Source organism: Scleropages formosus, chromosome 19, assembly GCF_900964775.1.
Source record: "Scleropages formosus chromosome 19, fSclFor1.1, whole genome shotgun sequence".
NCBI classification, from domain to species: Eukaryota; Metazoa; Chordata; class Actinopteri; order Osteoglossiformes; family Osteoglossidae; genus Scleropages; species Scleropages formosus.
This window is the reverse complement of record NC_041824.1, coordinates 744,048-764,217: the sequence shown is the minus strand read 5'-3', so window position 1 is coordinate 764,217 and position 20,170 is coordinate 744,048. Positions and strand designations below refer to the sequence as shown.

The window sequence follows — 20,170 nt, the reverse complement described above, 5'->3', positions numbered from 1 at the left end:
ATGCTTGTGAACGAAGCGTCAGGAGAAAGGGCGGTCGTCCCTGACGAGATTCCGCAAAGGTATGGGAGCTGCAGAGTGTCTTTTAAAGGGTAGGGAGTTAGTCAGGTGCTGGACCGGAGTCGGGTGCTGTCGACCGAGTTGTGGGTGTGGACGTGACACCATGGAAGCTACCGCAGATATTTGAGACAATATTCCAGATTGCAAGAGCAAACAAGGCCAACCAGGGCATAGAGGTTGGGGCTTCGTGACTTGCTGAGCTGAGGTCCTGGGGAGAGCACTCTTCCTTGCAGACATCTAGAGGGGGCAGCTCCACACTGGCTCCGCGCTTCAGTGAGATGACTTTCAGGAAGCTGCGTGAAGCTGGACCCCCTGCAAACTGCACCAATAAAACAAGAAGTACTACAGCGAGCTCACCAACTGGAAGCCACCTTGAACGCCTGCAGTGAAATCAAGGTGTCCCAGAGTGTCCCCAAAAGGCTCTCCAAGGTGCCACTGAGCTGGAAGAGGCCAAACGAATGACGGTCAGCAGATTCGCAGGTGCCGGGACACTGATCCTGGAGGTCAGAAAACAACCTTGAATCCTACGGGATAGGGATCATCTCACAATTCCAACAAAATATGCAGACTCGTAGAGAAGATATTGACAGAAAGAAAGGTAGAAGACACAATGAATGATAACAATAACTAAGGCGCTAAAACATAACAGGAAATGTCCCGCTTTAATACAGTGAGCGACGCAAATATGGAGGAGAGAAGCGAAATGAGGCAAATGAGGATCCGGGCGTCATAGAGCGGACATCGTGGAACCAGTGAGTGTGTATGAACACACGACCACAGGGGGCGAAGGACAGCCGCGAGCCTCGCTTGTCACTGCACCGTTTTTCGGCTCCGCGTGCGTGCGTGCGTGCGTGCGTGCGTGCGGGGGGCGGGGTTCCCGCTCCATCAACAGGCCAGTTGGAGAACAGCTCCTCCTCCTCCTCCTCCGCCAAGGAATACGGACAGAAAACGGGCAGAGAGGATGGGGATCGCGGACAGCGGCACCGTGTCGTAAACGCGCGCGGCCGTGGGATCGCAGGCCGAGCGGCGGCTCGAGTTCCTCGAGGAGGATCGATCGTGTGCGCGCGCGCCGGAGATCACCTCAGTCAACATGATGGCCGAGCGACGCTACCGGTGATGCCGACACACCGTGTTTTATACACACGACTTACGCGGAGCGGCGTCACGCTCACTGAAAGACAAAACACTCGCTATTTCCCGTCACGGCTCGAAAGCTCGACAGACTGAGAGGCAACTGAGCAGCGCCGGCGTCCTGCTTCCACAACTTGTCTTGTGTCGTGTTGTGTTCGCGGACAAGATTGAAGAAAGAATTCAGCGGCGAATTTCGTTAACAAGACAAGAGGATTTTCGGAATTTGTTTGTTTGGGGCCGAAAAAAGTCGAGTTCGACCACTGCAGTTGTGTGACTGTGTGTGGGACACGGAACCGAAGAAAACCTGGTGAACGGCGACGTTATACAGCCACGTTTTCGCGGTCATTTTTGCCTCAGCTGAGCGACCTCCATGTTGTCCTCGTCAGTCGAGCTTCAGTGAAAAGACGATTTCGCTCGTCAGACGGACACGCAAGGTTTCTTTCTTTTTTTTTTTTTTAATTAAATGTTTTTAAATACCTTAAATGTTTTCCCGTGGCTGGGAACAGCGTCACGTCACGCAAGAAGAGGTGTGTGTGTGTGTGTGAGGAGAAAAGTAGCAGTGAGTTTCCTTCAAGAAGTGCTTTAGAACAGTTATATAAAGTGCTGCAGTCGCGGTATTTATAGACTGAGTTTTATGTCGACTCTTTTATTCGGAGGACGTGGAACAGTGTTTATACACACACACACACACACACACAGGGGCCAGGACTCACTGCTCCGTCTCCTCACTTGTCAGGTGTACAGAAGCAGTCAGTGTTTGTGGGCAGCAGGTGATGCGGTGTGAAGGGCGACCATTGGGGTACTGTACCATGCTGTACTGTACTGTGCCATGGTGTACCGTAATGCTTAGAGCTGCTTCTGCTGCCTTTTAGCTTTGAAGGTTGCAGGTTTGAATACTCCTCCTGCTGCAGTGCCCCTGAACAAAGTGTTTGTCCTAAATTTCTGTCCTTAAAAAAACCCAGCTGTAAATGGGTAAAGCATTTTTGAACAAGTAGTGGCAAATGTGATCAAAGGTCACAAATACGAATCCTCCTCCTGCTGTAGTAGCCTTGTTCAGTGGTCCTACCTGTAATTGGTACCGTGAAAATATGCCGCAGTTTAAGTTGATAAATTATTTTACATATCTTAGTATGAAATGCTAATGTTGCAAGCTACTTTCGAATAAAAGTCGTACTTGAATAAAGAATAAATACATACCTACAGATAGATAAACTGTTGCCCACTTCTCTGGGACCATACAGCAACCATGGCCAGGTTACGCAAGAAAGCGTGTGTGGCCTTGTTTCTTTTCATGCTGTTCATTTTCGGTACAATGATGGGCTTGCGGACTCTCAAACCCAGCGATGGTTTCTCGGACCTGGCCCCAGGACTGGACCTCATGCCCATGGTGGGCGACAGGTTGGAACGACGCTCGGGGTCCAGCCATATGGCGGTGTCTCCGGGTCAGCCCAGCAACACCAAAACGGTCCTGTCGAACAGCCAGGGAGACAGGAGTCTCTTCTACGACGTCCATATATTTTATTACGCGTGGTATGGGAATCCGCAGGTGGACGGGAAGTACGTACACTGGGACCACGTTCTTGTGCCGCACTGGGATCCGAAGATTGCGGCCAGTTACCCCAAAGGACGGCACATGCCTCCGGAGGACATTGGCTCCAGCTTCTATCCAGAATTGGGACCGTACAGCTCCAGAGATGCGGAGGTGCTGGAGTCCCACATGGAGCAGCTGGAAGCTGCAGCAACAGGTACGGTATACGGGAGCCAACGCTACTTGCATCCTGCTTGACTCGCCGAACAACACCCGACAATTGAAATTTCCATACAAGCTTGATCCATATTCAGCTGGAGCTGTTCAGTAAGTCAGTTTCCTCCTAAATGAAATAAATTTGCTGAATGAGGTGTGTGGGCTGATAACGCTACATAGTTCATTGGAAGTCACTTGGGAGAAAAGCATCTGCTAAATAAATAAATGTAAACGTTAAACGTACACAAAATTATCGGCTGCATGCTGTATGTTGGTAATAATTACCAGTTTTTATATTTGGTGACTTTTACAAAAAATAAACCAAACAAAAAAATGGGTACTTTTATGATAAATTAAATATTTTCGAAATAAAAGGAATGATAGAAAGCCCCAAAGGGTTAGACCGATTACAAAGGATAAACAACGATGAGTGGTTCAGTTGTCATCAGTCTTTTATCACTTCACATGTGCTGAAGATGGTATCTTGTGATGCTGAGACTTTTACTACTAAACCACAAAATGTTTTAATTGGTGCTTTGTAACCTATATACTGTGTGTGTGTGTGTGTGTGTGTGTGTGTGTGTGTGTGTGTGTGTGTGTGTGTGTATATATATATATGTGTGTGTGTATGTGTGTGTGTGTATATATGTGTATACACACACACAAACTTCTGTTGTCTGAATCATGGATATTATAGCTTAGAATTATATAGCAATACAAAATACTGCTGTATTAAGTGAACATTATACAATTTAAAATAGCATACTGGTTAGGACAGTTGCCTTTCAGTTTGAACATCTGTGGTTCAGACCCCTCTCCTGCTATAGTACCAGAAGGGTCAAAGTATGGTTACCTTGAATTGTTGCCGTAAGATTATCCTGCAGTGTAAATAGGTAAATCATTGCGAAGGTGACTAACATTCTTAGTTCTCTCTGACAAAGAAGTCAGATGAAGGTTCATGAAAAAATTATGCTGAATTTGGGTTTTTAACATATTTTTATCAACCTGTCAGGTATTGGGGTACTTAAAATATTAGCAAAATTTCTCAGCTGAGTTATAAAACAAGTATTCCTCATGAGTTAAGCCTCTGAGTTTTTTGCCATATAATAGGAGAGCAGGAGCCATTCAGCACTGAGGACAGCTCCACATTTTACTCAAGACTTACAACAGTGATCCTACCTTATTTATGTTTGGAAACAGTCAAATCACGCAGCTTTGTTCTATGTATCTCAGTTAGCGCAAGTAAAGTATTTGCGTATGTATGTAGTATATACGTGTGCACATCTTATACGTATACAAGTACAGTACTGTGCAAAAGTCTTAGGCACTTAGATGTTTCACAAAAATATTTGTTTTAGATGTTTAATGTCCAAGCAGGACTTGAACCCCAGACTTGTCAGAGAGCGGGACCCAGCCAAGCCCACTGTGCCAAGCAATTGTTGGCAATGGATAGATACTAAGCTTTGTAGGAAGTTTATTAAGAGCATTATTTTTGGAAGCATTCTCACTTTATAGCTTCTTTCCTAAGTGTGTAAAACTTTTGCACAGTACTGTATATAGGTGGGCAGCTAGTAGTGTAGCATGGTGGTTAATACTGCTGCCTATGGACCCAAAGATTGCAGGTTCAAGTCTCAGCTGTAGTATCCTTCAGCAAGGTACTTACCTTAAATTGCTCTAGTAAAATTACTTGGCTGTATGAAGGTGTAAGTAGCTTAACATTGTAAGTTGTGTTGGAGAAAAGTGTCAGCTAAATGAATGAATGTAATTTGTCTATGAACAAAGTGGTCTTGGCAGCACTTTACAGATACTTATGGGAAACTGGATGTGTCAAATCCCTGTTTTTATGTATATGCAAGGCAAATTTCTCACACTCCTCTGCTGCACTTTAACCCCTTTTCACAGAGCCTGTGGTTTTAGGCCCTTGATCTATTGTTGCATGAGAGGAAAACTTCAACTGATTGTGAACCCACTAAACAGATGAGCACAAACTCTACCAGGACAACATTCCCATCTCTGCACAAGCTCAGACAGAGGTTCAGCAATGGCTTAGATTCTCCAGGGCTGTGCAGCCTTTTCCCAGATGGCACTGTTGATGTATGCTGGGGTTAGGATAATCTCTTTTAACTGCTGGAATGGTTACAAGGAGGCTTCATAGTTACGATAGAAAACTCTGCTAACACAGGTGACACCGAGTGCTCCTGCAGTTTTGCAATATAACAAAATGAATGCAGAGGGGTTGGAGATAATTCATTGCAACCCATAACGAGCTGACTGCACTGAGAATGTCTCAATTCATTTAATGGCTTCCTGCACCAATATCCCATCTGGAATAAGGTTAGCTCCTTGTCCCCTCCCCCCTCGAGAGAGTTATCTGATCTCGGTGACAGATGGAGAACAGGAAAGCACTCCAAGACTATAGAATGAGGAGGAAGGCCATTGAATTGAAGCAGCTGTCATCAAGTACAATAAAAAAGTGAAAGCTTCTCAACTGTCAGAGTACAAACAGCATTGACATGAGTACTGAATGTGGCTAAGTATCTTCTCTATGCCTGTCTTGCAGTAGGATGGGGCTTCTGAAGAAAATCAAGCATTTATCCTCTTTCAATCTGAGCAAAAAAGCAATGGAAGATTTATGGGCTGTCATTGCTTCTGTTTGGAGTTCTGAAAGTCCCTATCGGTCATCATGATACCAGAGTTGTTGTACATCAACTTTAATATCATGCATACAGTTCATTCAAGTTTATTAATTCTATGGTAAATCAGTGGTGTTAAATGACATTTTCATCTGCCCTGTGCTATAGCTGTAGGCATTGTGGCTGTTGGTCATCCGCTACGAAGCCTAAGCAAGACACCATTTCTGTACTTTTTTTTGTGTGGCTCTCATTTCTCTGTTGACATCGTTGGTGCAAGAATGGGAGCAAAGGTGTCCATGAAGACTGACTGTGGGGAAACCACTTATTTTGGAAAAATCTAAATGTTTAGTGTTAAGGAAAGGATGTTTACCACCAGCTTCAACTGAATTGGTGTGCTATGCTGTTGATGTCCAGGAGTTCTTGTGCTGTCCTGGTACCCACCAGGCCTAGGGGATGACAATGGGGAGCCTACAGAGGACTTCGTACCTGCCATCATGGATGCAGCATACAGACATAGCATTAAGGTAAACACTGGTGGGGGTGATGGCTTGCTTTTTCCGTAGCAAGGTGGAAGGGATGGGACTGTAAAACCAAGTGCTTAGGCTTTGGTATTTTGCCTGCCTTTAAGGACCAAAGGATTCAGGCTGAGAGTTGAAAATCAGTTCAAAATGTGTCACTCTACTGCTATTGCACCTGAAGCTGGGTCAGAAAGAACCAGGAGACAAAATCTCAAAAAGCTTGGTGGTGTGAAAAAGAATTCTATTCCCTATCTTTATTTCTTTGCTTTTTTCAACTTTTCCCTGTGCAAGCCTGTGAAGTCAGAGTGCATCTTTCTGTTGGCAGGGATTTAAAAAAAAAAAAAGGTTTTGTTTTATCAACGGTGGCCCATTTAATATATTTGTATAGGTCAAAATTTACTTTGAAAGGACTTAGTTGTTTCACAGAATTATACTGAGATCAACAGAAATTTCATTCATTTACTCATTTAAGAGATACTTTTGTCCAAAGCGACATACATCTCAGCAAAAGTACAACTTATGCATTACACTGAGAGGAGGAGAAATAGCTGCAGACATGAGTCTCAAGCAAACCTAGTTTGTTCCCTACCACTTGCTGCACCGAGGTTCATCGTTCAAGTAGGTGCATAAGACACAGGATAGACAAATCCTGATACCCACATCAATTTCTTTTTTTAATTAAATATAAGACATACAAATGAACAGTACAACACCAGAGTAATGACTGAATAAAGGTTTATCTGGGGATGCTTTTGGAGTTGCATAAGAGATTTGTACAGACTGAGGTTTACTGATTTTTGTTAAACATTTTACTCACGAGTGAAACAAGTTTCCAGATCTTAACGCTGTTACCTTTGAGTTACACTTATGTTCACTACACAGTGCTACAGTGTAATTTTTTTCTCCAGATAGTCAAAACAGTATAATTCATACATCTTTACAGTGCAGTTTATTTCAATGTCGCTGAAGTCTGACCAAAGAGCAGCGATTATAGTGACCATCCCATGAATGTCTGCACGCTAAGACTCCAAATTGCAGCAGCCATTCTCGAGTAAGCCAAAGCATGAGCGCAAACATTTCGTTCTGCTTTCCTGGACTCTATACCTCCCTTGAGCAGTGGGCAGCATCTCACTCTGTTGTCACTTATTTATTTTGAAGGACAGATTAAACCATCACCCTGTCCTTATATTCCCAGTTTCCACAGGCTCAATCCATTAGCACTTATCTCCCAGCATCACCGCCACAGTAGGAATCCTGTCAGCTGCCAAGTCCCCTTGTTGCCATGGAGACCCTTTATGCAAGCCTCCCCATGTTTCTGCTCTCCTGCCCATTCCAGCATGACCCCCTCTGCTTCTCTGTGCAATCAAGCATGGCCACGACACCCCCACACTGCAACAGGGGAAGCTTCTCGCTGTTCTGTGGGTTGGGGAACGGTTTCTCACGTACAAAATCTCAGCTGCCCCATGTGATTTACTGACCTTTTGCCTCCATGGGCAGAACTCATCCTGAGACCTATTGTAACACCCCAGACCTTTACAGAAAGGCTATTAAAGCATTTTTCACAGATGGAACAGATACTGAATACAGACTAGAGGAAGAATTAGAGCAGGGTACTGAAAGCAGTAACTGTGTGACACAAAATCCCCACCTTCCTCGTAATTTTTTTTTTTTTTTTTAAATTCAGTAACTCGCATATACATACATGCACACAGGGGCAGAAACCACTTGTCCTGAGCAGGGTCACAGAAAACTGGAGCCTAACCCAGCAACACAGGGCACAAGGCTGGAGGAGGAGGGGAAACACCCAGGACTGGACACCAGTCCACCACAAGGCACCCCAAGCAGGACTTGAACCCCAGACCTACCAGAGGGCGGGACCCGGCCAAACCTGCTGTGCAACCACCACCCCCCGCCCTTATAGTCAGTACTATTCTAATTAGAGAAAAGACACTCATTTATTTGAAATGGACAAGTGTGTTGGTGATGTGGGAGCCACACAAGAATGGGGCTTATTGTGTTCTCACAGTGACGTGTGGTTGGCCACATCCATCAACTTGCAGAAACATTACCCACCACCCCCTCTGCCACCGCTGGTCCCTTGGGCACAGAGAAATGACTCAGTTTCCAGTTTTCCTGGATGAAAGCATCAAGGGGGGATGGAGGTGCACATCCTAATCTCTTTCAAATAGAGTGATGGCCCTCATGGGGTCATATGGGCTGTTACTCACCTTGCCATCGGCTGCAGAGAGTGGTGTTTTTTCAGAGTAAAGGAGTGAGATCGATGAGGCCCACTTCAATGATAGGCCCTAGTGAAAGCAGACTGAAAGGATGCTCCATGGGGCCATTGGAAATGTTAGCCAAGTTCAGTATCCCAACCAGTTGTATTATACTGTTGGGCATTGTTATATTATGCTCAAAGGATATAGGTGAAAAAAAATCCTGAAAAAAGAGTTATCAGAAAATCAGTAAGATACTGGGCTTCATGGGAAAGTAGGAAGAAACCACTGCTAAGAACATAAGAAGCAGTTATCCCCAAGCTTATTAGGACAATCTGCTATGGTCAGATGAGTCAAAGGTGGAACTTATTGAAAGACATGGCTTTCATTATGTCTAGGGTAGAGGAAACAGCTTGTATTAATTTAGCTGACACTTTTCTCCAAAGCAACTTATGTTTAGCTACCTACAGTTATTTACCCATTTATACAGCTGGGTAATTTTAGTGGAGCAATTTAGAGTAAGAAGTACCTTGCTCAAGGGTACTACATCTGGAAGTGGCAATGGAACCTGTAACCTTTGGTGTCCAAAGCCAGCAGCACTAACTCCTATGAAACCAGCTGTCCTACAAGCATTCCATCCCACAGTAAGAGTGTTGCCAAGTGTTGGCAGATCAATATACACAAACAATGTTCTGATGGAGAGCAAATTTCATGGCTCCTTGACTTATGGCAAGTCATCCCCTCACCATCACACCTCCACCACCACCAATTAAAGATGGTGGTGGAAGTGTGATGCTGTGGGGATGACTTGCTGTGAAACTTGCTCTTTGTGAGCTTGGGTCAAACAGCAAGACAATAATTCAAAGCACAAATGCAAGTCTACATTAAAATGACTGAAAAGAAGCTAAATTCAAGTTTTGGAGTGGCCTAGCCAAAGTCCCAATCTAAACCCAACAGAGATCCTGTAGCAGGACCTGAAGCAAGCAGTTTCTTTTCAAAAGCTTACAAATGTTTCTGATATTAAAATATTATTTGATATTAAATGTAGGAAATAGTCAGTTGCAGTCATTGCAGCTATAGGTGATGCAACCAGTTATATGAATGAGGGCACAGGGGCGTAAGTTCGAATCTGGCTCAGTCAGTGTAGAGTATGTATGTTATCCCTGTTTTTGAATTTGAATCTGTTGTCCTCCCACAGTTCAAAGACACGCATTTCAGGTGGACTGGTGATGTTAAATTGTCCTTAGTGTGTGAATGGTGAGTGTGTGGCTAGGCTGCAATGAACTGGTCTACTGGTCTCCTGCCCAGGCTTCATCCTTCCTCAGCCTTGCACCCAGTGATTTTGGGATAGTTTCCAGATCCCAGCAGCTCTAATGAAAATGGATGGATATAACACCATAAAAACATAGAAAATGAACAGTTTGTGCAAACATGCACAGTGGTCATCCAAATGTGAAAACTTGGGTATAGCATGGTAGTAGCGCATGCCATGAATAATGTAGCGTTAATAAACGGAGGGCTTTACCTGTGGTTATTTTTGGTTTCATTTGCAGGTGGCATTCCACATTCAGCCTTACAAAGGACGGACTGACCACACCGTGCACGAAAATGTCAAATACATCATCGACAAGTAAGTACAATACCCCCAGTCAGACACCTAGCACAGCTGCACAAGCTATCGCTTTTTCCCCAAAGCAGCAGGGCCCTGGAAAGACACAGCGTGAGTTCGCAGATGGATAAATCTCACCTTTGCCATGTCTGTCATTAGTGAAGCAATCTGCAACATTGTTCCCAGATTTCTGCAACTGATGACTGACCTGATGATATGCGAGACTGCAATCAACGGCTGGCCAGTTTGTTTTGCTGACACAGTTGCGTTAGTCCTAATGTACATCGGTACACTGGGCCTTTTCATGTCTGATTTTTAAAGCGATTAAGTGAATGCCTTAGCTTTGAGACATTTGGAAAGTTCAAATATTTTTAAGGTAGAAGGAAAGATGCTGGAATCCGTCAGACCCGTCGGATGAAGGCAGAGGCAGGCAAGGGAGAGGCAGCTGAAAACACGCGTTTTAGGCATGACAAGAGGGTTGTTAACAGCAATAATGTACAAAATTACTGGATTTTCTTCTGCATGGGCTAAGTTATAGGGACAGTATCACCACACTCACACCAGTGTAGTGTATAGTAAATGACATCAGGCACTTAGAGTATGTAAGGGGAACACTTTAGGGCAGTTTTGAACCATTTAACACTAGCGACACAAAGTAAAAGCAGAGCCTTTCAGAGAAGTGAGCCTGCAGTCAGACAGCAGATATCATTTCTCTGTCCTGTTCAATTCATTCTTCCAGGTACGGGAAGCACGGTGCCTTCTACCGATTCAAGTCCGGCACGGGGAGGGCCCTCCCCATGTTCTACATTTATGACTCATACTTAACGCCGCCTGAAGCCTGGGCTGACCTGCTTAACCCCTCAGGGTCCCATAGTCTGCGAGGAGGCACCTACGATGCCTTCTTTGTGGCACTGATTGTAGAGGAACGCCATAAGCATGACATCCTCGCTGGTGGCTTTGACGGCATGTACACCTACTTTGCCTCCAACGGCTTTTCATTCGGCTCATCGCATCAGAACTGGAAGGCGATCAAGGACTTCTGTGATGGCAACAACCTACTGTTTGTACCAAGCATTGGGCCCGGCTACATTGACACTAGCGTGCGGCCCTGGAACAACCACAACACGCGCAATCGGGTCAGTGGGCGCTACTATGAGACTGCCTTGCAGGCAGCACTATCCATACGACCAGAGGTAGTCACCATTACATCCTTCAACGAGTGGCATGAAGGTACGCAGATTGAGCGAGCTGTACCCAAGAAAACAGTGACCCGGCTGTACCTGGACTACCAGCCTCATCAGCCTGACCTCTACCTGGAGCTCACTCGCAAGTGGGCCCAACAGTTCAGCAAGGAAAAGGAACAGTGGCTCATGTGAGGGTTCACTTGGCATTGTAGGAAACTTGTTTGCATGCCTGTATTTATCAGCCCTTCCTCCCAAGCGTTCCTTCAAGTTGAACTGGATTTTGTGGCAGCAGATCTGGAATTGTTCTCTGAAGCTGTGTTTATATGCTGTCGATTGGCTCAGGCTTCAGGGAGAGTACTTTACACATGCCGTAATCACCCACGCCATCAACTCAACCTCAACATACTTCGCTGCTCGTTGCTAAGGGCTCTCAATCAACTTTTTAGCTGAGTCACTGCAGTCACTCAGAGGTAACATCCCCATTACATTTAAAACTGGTGACACGCACACCGTCTGAAACTGCTTATCCCAAGCGGGGTCACGGTGAGCCGGAGCCTAACCCGGCAACACAGGGTGCAGGGACGCCCAGGATGGGACACCCATCCAATGCAAGGCACTTCAAGCAGGACTCAGCCAAACCTACTGCGCCACTGCACCCCTCTTGGGAAAATGGTGACGACGGGAGCAAACTACACTTTGACTTAGAACTTTAGTTGTCCACTGTCAGTAAACACCTAAAGGAATCATCAGGGGAGAGTCAAAGCTACACTGAGTATATTTTATAATCGCTGCAGACCTCAATCATATAATGTCTAGGGGTAACCTGGGCTTTTTCTGCTATTTGGGTCATATGGATGGCTAGATGGAGCAGAGAATGGACCTTTCTGTGTGTGTGTGTGTACACACTTCTGTAGTGCAAAACACCTGTGTTATTTGACCTTTTTTCCTGTCATCTTCTCACAATACAAAAGGTAGAGACTTTGCATCTAGCACCTTTTGTCTGGCACCAGGCTGAGCCCTTCCATCCTTGTTTCTGTAAAGAAAAGTTATTCAGCACCAGTTGCCCTCTGCTGTGTAATACAGCTATGTTGAGATGCTCTCTTATCTGAAATGTTGGCAATGTGCTTAGCTTGTGTAGCCAGGCTGGTTATTGGGACAGGCACAATATTCAACTACTGTAAAACCTTGAGACAAACACCTTGGCCAGCTGCACACCTCAAGCTGCCGTGGCACCGCTTTCCTGGAAATACATGTCTCAATGTATATGTACATTTGTGTGACTTATTTATATTAGCTTTTTCAACTTATACCATTTGTTGAAAAATGGAGAAATCTTATTTTGACAATAAAAGGACACATTAGTAATGGTGAACACAGCTCTCCTCTGTGGGGGGGAGATGCGTATGCCACAGAGGGTCATGCAAGAGCCTCTGTGGGCAGCTTCACCACTAAGCGGGATGGGCTCGGCCATGAAAAGACTTGCTACAGACTTTCTTCCCAGGCCTGACATAAGTTTTGAACATCTCTATTGTGAGACATTTTTCCTTGCTGGAAATCTCTTCTAGGAACAGATCAGGCACATGTCCGGTTGGGCCACAGCTGATTACCATTTAGAGGTTAAGTGTAACCAGACCTACCAGAAGCAGAAGGTGTCATTTCAAAATAGTTTGGGGCCTCCAGCCAGAGGCGATAACCGGAAGGTACAAAAACATGTTAAACGACAGTACTTCACCCAGTGCCTTTCAGTCTGTTGTTACTGAAGTTCAAGCCGTGACACAGAGCATCTTACCAGATAACTGGTGGTCATGTGACTATGTGTTACACAAACCGCTTATGAATGCAAACATGGGGTTTCTTTGGACCATTCAACACCTATAGTTTTACCGTAGCTCATAATACCATGAAAGAAATTGTGACTCAAGAACAGAATGAGAAGTTAACCTTTTCACAAAAAGGCTTTATATTGTACAATTCGAAAGTTGAGTTTTAAAAGAAAGACATTACAAAAAAAATAGGACACAAAAACCAAACAATGACCCATAAACACTATGGATTATTGTATACCCTCCTAAAAGAAAACTAGTCAAATGTGTGGGGTTCTATGTTGCACTGACATTTGGATGAATACATCAACACTAAGTTTCACCTTATGGTCATTTTGACCCTATGTGTAGGTACTTTGTTTTCCTAAAATCACTGAATTCTCTGCATTTCAATGCTGCAAAAACAACCATTTACGCTTTTACTGTGAGCCAGTGAACAATGAGGTAAAGGGGTATTCCAGGTAGAATGTGATAAAGTGGTCATTCTGAGCCCATGCTGGCATTCTAAGGGTAAAGTCTTGTACAAAGACAGAATTCTCTGCATTTGTAGACTACAATACACTACATTTTCAACAGTTTTTGCTGGGGATGAAGAGGTAGCACATCCAAACAAATCATGGTCATTTTGACCCCATCTGAGAACAGTAAGGGTAATTTTTTCAAAAGCACAGAATTCTTTTACAGTTTACCGCTTTTACAGAGGCCCAGTAAACAAGATGACAGACTTGTGCTTGGCATCACATCAAAATGCTCTAGTTTTCACCACACTCTGGCATTCTAACGATTAAGGGTACACAAAAAAAAAAAAACAAACACTGGTGCACTCCAAGGGGTAAGTTTTGCCAGAATATTTGGGACTCTACCTCATATGCATCTTGGCACTTTAGGGGTACCGAGTTTAAAGAAATAATCATTATAACGCAACATTTTTCGAGTTTTTCTACGTTTCAGGCCACCGAGAAACATCGTTTCATTATTTTTGGGATGAAAGAAGTTGATAGCTGATTGTGACAAGCATGTCATCACAAATAAGGGTCGCTTCACCTTCACCAAAGTGACCACCCCCCAAACACACCAGGTGAGCGAGACAGTAAGGAGAGGCTCAGACTGACGCCCTATAAATGCAGAAGGAATCCGTACAATACCTTTGGACAGATACCCGTTGGCCCGTTGAACCGTGACAAAAGCGCTCGCTCCCTTTCTGGGTTTACAGCGTCTTCCACGTTTTGAACATTCCCGAAGAGAGCGCGGATGACACTCAAGGACAGCGTGCCGCACATGGCGAAAGCGAGAGCTGGTCGGACACGCATCCGTCCGTCGCATTCAGTGACCTGCGGCGTCCTGCAACAGGTTGTACTGGAGCTTGAGAACGTCGGTGGTGGAGGAGAGCGCGCTGAAAGACGAGAGGACAAGGGAAGGGGGGCGGAAGCAGCGGTGAATGGACAACTTCTTCGTGAGCACAATGAATCAGATTCCAGCATTAGCTATTCAGCCCTTGTCACAAAACTGAAAAGAACTTAAAGAGCTGTTTCACATTAGATTAGCAATCGGATGTATAATTTGCTGTATGAATCACAGCCTGGGATAGAGAGAGAGGAAAGGGGGAGGGGAGAAGGAAAAAAAAAAAAACCCCCAAATGTTCATTCCAGTAAAGAGCAGCAAACAGATGTAGCATCTACTTCCACAACCTGTCAAGCGCTTTACAGGAAGCGAGACATCAGACGCCCGCTGTCACCTCAACCTTTGGCTCCTTTCGACAACAAATGGGTAGCGGCTCCAGTCTAGAACATGGTACTTTTGGATGAACAGCACATACAGTGTTATGCTCACTTTACAAGTTTGAGGACCTCCAGCGGCAGAGGTGGCACTCCCTCGCTTTAATAACATGACGAGCAATATTGTGCAAGTGACCCACCCCCACTACTCACCAGCCTGGTCGTATGATGCGGTATTTTCCTGGCACCGACAGGTCGATCACGGTTGAGCCCAGCCTCGACTGTGGGCTCCGATCCCCGATTTGCCCCCCGTCGACCACCAAACCCAGCCTGGGCCACAAGTCCCGGAACTCCTGATGACAAGGCAAAGAATCCACAACGATAACTTCGGTCCACTGCCTCGGCTCACAGTTCCAACGATTCATTCCGCAGACGCTTCTCGCCAAAGCGGCGTACATCTCCAAAACGATGCAATGCAGAAAGAGAGAGAGAGGTCTAGACGCAGAGACGCGATTCTCGAGCATAGGCAGATTGGCTCATACCACCACATGAACGTTACACAAATTTTTTTAAAATTTTTAATTCTTACACAAAACACCGAGTACATCTGAGCTCTTCGGAGTCCGAAAAATAAGTCTTAAGACCCTTCTTGAATGTTGAGAGATTCAGCAGTTCTCGGTGCGATGAGACGGTGAGAAAAGATTCTTGACCCCTTTACGTTCTACAGCATTTTTTTTGGGCCAAGAAAAACCTGGAATATAAATCCAAGACTGACTTCAGTGCTTTGCAATTCAGCTTTTCGTCCTTCTTTCCAAGTCTTTCAGGTCTCCTAACACAAGTGAACATGTAGGCTTTACGCTCCTAGAAGCCAATTCCTCCCTCTCGAGTGGGAATTCCACTGTGACCGACCGCAGGTGCGGAAATTAACGACAACTGGCAACGTCCTTAATTGTGTTCAGACGCCGCCCGCAACAGCAGGCCAGTTGCGAGCGACACGGAGCCCGAGGCGAGCGAAGGGCGCGAAGACGCCCGAGGCAGCGGGGGACCGGCTTACGTGCACGGCGACGGTGCTGCGGTGCGAACTGACATTGGCGCTGGTCAGGGCCAGAGGTTCGCCACACATCTGGGAGAGCTGGCGGATGAAGCCGCTGTCCGGGATGCGCACGCCGACCAGCTGGGGGCGCAAGAACAGGAGAGGCTCAGCGCAGGGAGTCGGCAAACCCCGTAGCGCAGCAATTACTTTGTCGTTTTCCAGGAGGAAAAACTTCCGCAACAACCTTTCGTACACACTGCGTTGCAGCGAGGGACGTGAGGGTTATACCGCGCCCAGCAGGGTGCGTTACGTAGGTCACCGTCGCTGTGGCACAACTCCGTACCGTGAAATACGGAGACCAGTTAGACCGAGCTCGTGCGGATCGACGTGACGGATTTAAGAGAACGTTATCTTTGCTTCTCAAATACCGGAATCCACGAGTGCGAAAGAGGACGTCCCTCAGGGTCCAATGGCAGGGGAAGCCTTACCGGAGTGAAGGGGTTCAGGTCTTCATTGAGCGTCTCGGAGCGCTCCAGGACCAGCGTCACAGGGCCGGGAAGAAGGTCCCTCAGCAGGCTTTCCGGAACAGTCACCTTGCAGTACCTGGAGACGAGAGACAGTCAGTTCCCCGGGAAGGTTGAGGTACAAACCTCTTGTACGTCCTACACATTCAACTGCTGTTACAAGCTTGTCCTCCTCGTGGCGACGTTCACCTTCTCAACGGAACTAACAAGGAGAAAAGGTCTGAATCCGCAACTAGAAGAAACTGAACCCAAACACGTTTATCCATTCAGTCGGCTTGTTGACAGAGAAAACGGTCGACGCGAAAATGGTCTCCTGTCCCTAAAAGCGCCGCTCACAGTTGCGTCTTTGGAGACACGAGCAAAGAGCGATGGTAGATGTTTAACTGGTTCAGACCATCCACTCACTGTTGTCAAATAGGCCTTGGAAGATTAAATTGAGAGAAAAAAAAAGTTGAGTGTCAACAAGGCCAGTTAGAAACACGGCCGTTGCTACACCAACTTGCACGTTTTCTTCCTGAAACGGACACGATGGGATTACAAACGTGTACTTTAAAGGTCCAACGCTGAGTTTGAGACAAAGCTGCACAAAAGAAACGTAACGATCGAAACGAGACTTTTACTGTAATGATGAGCGAGAAGCAGTCGCTACACATTGAGGACTCTCGAGGCTGTCGCAGTGAACCGCCAACAGCGAAACAAGTCACCATACCTGTAAATATCTTCAATCTCTCCCACACAGATGGCCAGCGGCTTCTTCCCATTACGCCCTTTCATGTCATACACCTTCTTAATGGCTTCCGAGTTCTGCGCCAAGCAGGCCAAGCCATAAAGCGTGTCCGTCGGCACTGCCACCACTTCGCCCTCCTTCAAGGCCTTCGCTGTGATTTCCAACACCTTGCTGCTGTCTACAGAAGGAGAAACATTTACACTTACTTGAGAACAGCACCTGTACATGTATTTACAGACCAGAAGCTCTTCTCCAAAGTGGAAAACTATTAGCACAGTACTAGTTACTAATATCTCACAGTGATGGACCTACTGTATTAGAGGACCTACAGTCATCACCCGTCACGCACATCAGACCAACAAAAGGCACCCGCTCTACTGCTGCCCCAGCGAAAGGCAGCCCATCAACCGTCACCAACAGCAATCCGGGCGGCACGGCGGTACAGCGAGTAGCGCCGTCGTCTCACTGCGCCTGGGCGGCGCGAGGGGACGTGGGTTCAACCCCCACTCAGTCTGTGTGGAGTTTGCATGTTCTCCCTGTGCGGGTTTCTTCAGGATGCTCCGTTTTCCTCCCACAGTCCAAAGACATGCTGTTCAGGTTCCCCCATAGGGTGCGAGTGACGCAGAGAGAGTGTGTGTTCCACTGATGTATTATGGATGAGTGACCCAGTGCGAGTAGTGTATCTAGCAGTGTAAGTCACCACGGTGAATAAGGTGTGTGTGTGTGTTCATTGGAAGTTGCTTTTGAGAAAAGTGTCTGGTAAATAAATAAATGTAATTTTCTATGCCACTGTTCCTAACCAACAGAAAGAGTTACCAAGACACCGATCAATATAAACAGGTAAAGGTATGGCAAAAAAAAAATTTAATTTCTGGTGCCAGATTTGCCAGGGACAGGTTACCGCACAGGACACTGCTGCCCACTGGCTTTAAAGGAGTGTGTTGATAAGGGGCTCCAGTCAGGTTCCCAGAGCAGAACACACTGATCGCTTTCCACACACCAAAGGGATCAGAACCCCGTGTGCGACATCACCGTAATAAAAAGCGTCCCTGAGGATTCCAAACGACACACACCGCGACTAAACGTCTGTTCATAATTTGTATTTCTGCGTAACAAATACCTCTTTACTTCCCAACAGACTCTGCCCAACTACTTGTCCAGGCCATGGTGACGTCCCGTCTGGATACTGCAGCTCTCTCCTGTGTGGCCTTCCTGCTACTGCCATCAAACCTCTACAGCTGATACAGAACGCTGCTGCTGCCCGAGTTGCGTTTGACTTGCCGAAGCGTTCGCACGTATCTCCTCTACTCGTTTCTCTGCACTGGCTTCCTATAGCTGCCCGGATGAAATTTATGATCCTGGTTATGGGCTACAAATGCATCAATAGTACTGCTCCCAAATATTTACAAGACTTGATCAACCGCTACACCCCAACCAGACTGCTACGCCCTTCCACATCTGACCGCTTGGTGGTCTCACGCGCGAAAGGTAAAGCACAGAGGTTTTCGGTTCTGGCTCCGTTGTGGTGGAACGACTTCCCCCTCTCACTCAGAACTGCTGAATCTCTGTCCACATTTATAAAGGGAATTAAAACTCCCCTCTTCCAGACTCATTTCACCCATCATCTCTTAAGTTCATGCACCACAACATGATCATCCCCAGATAAGCCTTCACACAGCCTACTCCTGTATTGTATGCAAATGTTTGTGTAGCTCAGGAAAAAAAAAAAAAAAATGTAGGAAAGGGTTTAAAAATCGTCTATTCTGAGTTTTGTACATCCACATGTGATGAACATCGATCGGTGCATCAACTTCAAGTGGAAAGTAAAGCAGGTTTACTGAAGAATCACGACGGTCTGCAACTATGTCTCTCTCTCCTATCATGTAATGATCACATTGTATTTTCTCGAACAAGTGCGTCGCTTTGGAGAAAAGCGTCCGATAGTAAATGAATGTAAAATGTAACACGAAGGCCACGTGACCACCAGTAAAAAAAAAAAAAAAGGCGGAACGGTCACGCGGTCCCCGCAACAGGGAGGCTACGAGGCGTAACGTCACAGTCAGTGCAAATCGGAGATGGAGGAGGAGGAGGAGGAGCCCACGATTCGGAACCGGGCCCGACGCGTTACGGGTACCGAGCGAGCGGAGGAGCGGCCGCCGCTTCTCTCTGTCTGTGTGTCGTCGTTCACCTGGCTGGTCGCGCCACCGCAGCGCCGACAGCCCGTTCGCGTTCGCTGCGCGCGGCTCCAAGCGCAGCACCCGAGTCCTCAGCTCTTCGCACATGATCATGCTGATGATTCCGAGGCGGCGGCGGCAGCGGCCCGATTCGCTCACGGACCGCGAGAAGCGCAAAGTGCGCGCGCTCAGCATCGCACACGTGAAGCCATGGCGCCGTCTGACGAAACCGGTCGCAAGGCGCTTCCGGGTCGTGACGTTTGCCGCGTCACCAGTCTCTTAAAGCAACACGCACCAATTGTGGAGCGCAATATGGGCGGGACTTCGATCCATCCCAGGGCCGACAGACGGACGTTAGAAGACAGGTGTTTGGACTGCGCGAAGAAATCCAAACCAAACCGATTCACGTAAATCCTGCGCAGACTGAGCCAGATTCGAACCTTTGGCCAAACAAACACATCGGAACTGGCAAGATGGAACTTCTGAAAAAGCACATATTATAAAACCGTACAAGGCAAGAAGTCCATATTAATAACCGCAATTACTTTATTTATGACGCCCAGGACAATTAACAATTGCCAATCAAGGGCTTCCACGTGTTTAAATGCACCTCAGAAAGCAGCTGTTCATGGCAAAAAAAAGATATGGCATCAGGGGGAGGTAATGGCTTGTGTTTCTTTCAGAGCATGGGGTCCCCCCCACCCCCATTTTGGTCTCATGTATGAAGTGATTTTTTTTTTTTTTTTTTTTTTAGATGACCTTGACTTGGCAACAACTCCACCCAAGTGTGAAACAGACCCTGCTAGGACTGAGGTTCGTTTCATAACGTCGCCGCAGTCGCACATGCCAAGAGCGTGTGTCTCGTAAGTCCTGTCTGTGCGTTCGGTGTCGGGTACGCAGGGTACGGGAAGTTGCTCGTGACATCGGTCTGAACATGTGTTGTCGCAGCTCCTGGAAGATCTGAGTGTGAGACTGGAGGTGCTCCAGGAGAAAGTGGAGCTCTGCAACAAGATACTGGCGGACTTGGTGGACCTCCGTGACACTATGGCTGTACGTTTTCTTTCTTTCTTTCTTGCTCTTGT

General features: G+C 46.5%; 2 protein-coding genes across 4 annotated transcripts; one reads left to right on the top strand and one right to left on the bottom strand.

Annotated features, from left to right (window-relative positions):
- The first annotated feature begins 2,286 nt into the window (after positions 1 to 2,286).
- Positions 2,287 to 11,662, top strand: maneal (mannosidase endo-alpha like). The gene is made up of 4 exons (XM_018741360.1): positions 2,287 to 2,933; positions 5,980 to 6,089; positions 9,853 to 9,929; positions 10,648 to 11,662. The coding sequence occupies exons 1-4, from the start codon at positions 2,435 to 2,437 to the stop codon at positions 11,282 to 11,284; spliced, it is 1,323 nt and encodes a 440-aa protein (XP_018596876.1). The 5' UTR covers positions 2,287 to 2,434; the 3' UTR covers positions 11,285 to 11,662.
- Positions 11,663 to 13,034: 1,372 nt separating this feature from the next.
- On the bottom strand, positions 13,035 to 19,592 carry yrdc (yrdC N(6)-threonylcarbamoyltransferase domain containing). Of its 3 annotated transcripts, none has more exons than XM_029246351.1 (6): positions 19,049 to 19,584; positions 16,897 to 17,092; positions 16,152 to 16,266; positions 15,685 to 15,804; positions 14,844 to 14,983; positions 13,035 to 14,308 (listed from the first exon to the last, which is right to left on the bottom strand). In XM_029246351.1, exons 1-6 carry the CDS (start codon positions 19,281 to 19,283, stop codon positions 14,239 to 14,241), a joined length of 876 nt encoding a protein of 291 aa, XP_029102184.1. In that variant the 5' UTR covers positions 19,284 to 19,584; the 3' UTR covers positions 13,035 to 14,238. The 3 variants fall into 3 exon arrangements, with proteins under 3 accessions (XP_029102184.1, XP_029102185.1, XP_029102186.1); XM_029246352.1 differs by having other exon boundaries at positions 19,103 to 19,361; XM_029246353.1 differs by lacking the exon at positions 15,685 to 15,804 and having other exon boundaries at positions 19,049 to 19,592.
- Positions 19,593 to 20,170: the final 578 nt, after the last annotated feature.

Coding starts and splice junctions, on each gene's coding strand:
- yrdc (XM_029246351.1), bottom strand. CDS start 19,283: ATGCTGAGCGCGCGCACTTTGCGCTTCTCGCGGTCCGTGAGCGAATCG. Junction 17,093..19,048: donor GCCGCTCCTCCGCTCGCTCG/GTACCCGTAACG, acceptor CTCCTTCTGTAG/ACAGCAGCAAGGTGTTGGAA. Junction 16,267..16,896: donor GAGATTGAAGATATTTACAG/GTATGGTGACTT, acceptor TCTCGTCTCCAG/GTACTGCAAGGTGACTGTTC.
- maneal (XM_018741360.1), top strand. CDS start 2,435: ATGGCCAGGTTACGCAAGAAAGCGTGTGTGGCCTTGTTTCTTTTCATG. Junction 2,934..5,979: donor GCTGGAAGCTGCAGCAACAG/GTACGGTATACG, acceptor GTTGATGTCCAG/GAGTTCTTGTGCTGTCCTGG. Junction 9,930..10,647: donor GTCAAATACATCATCGACAA/GTAAGTACAATA, acceptor TCATTCTTCCAG/GTACGGGAAGCACGGTGCCT.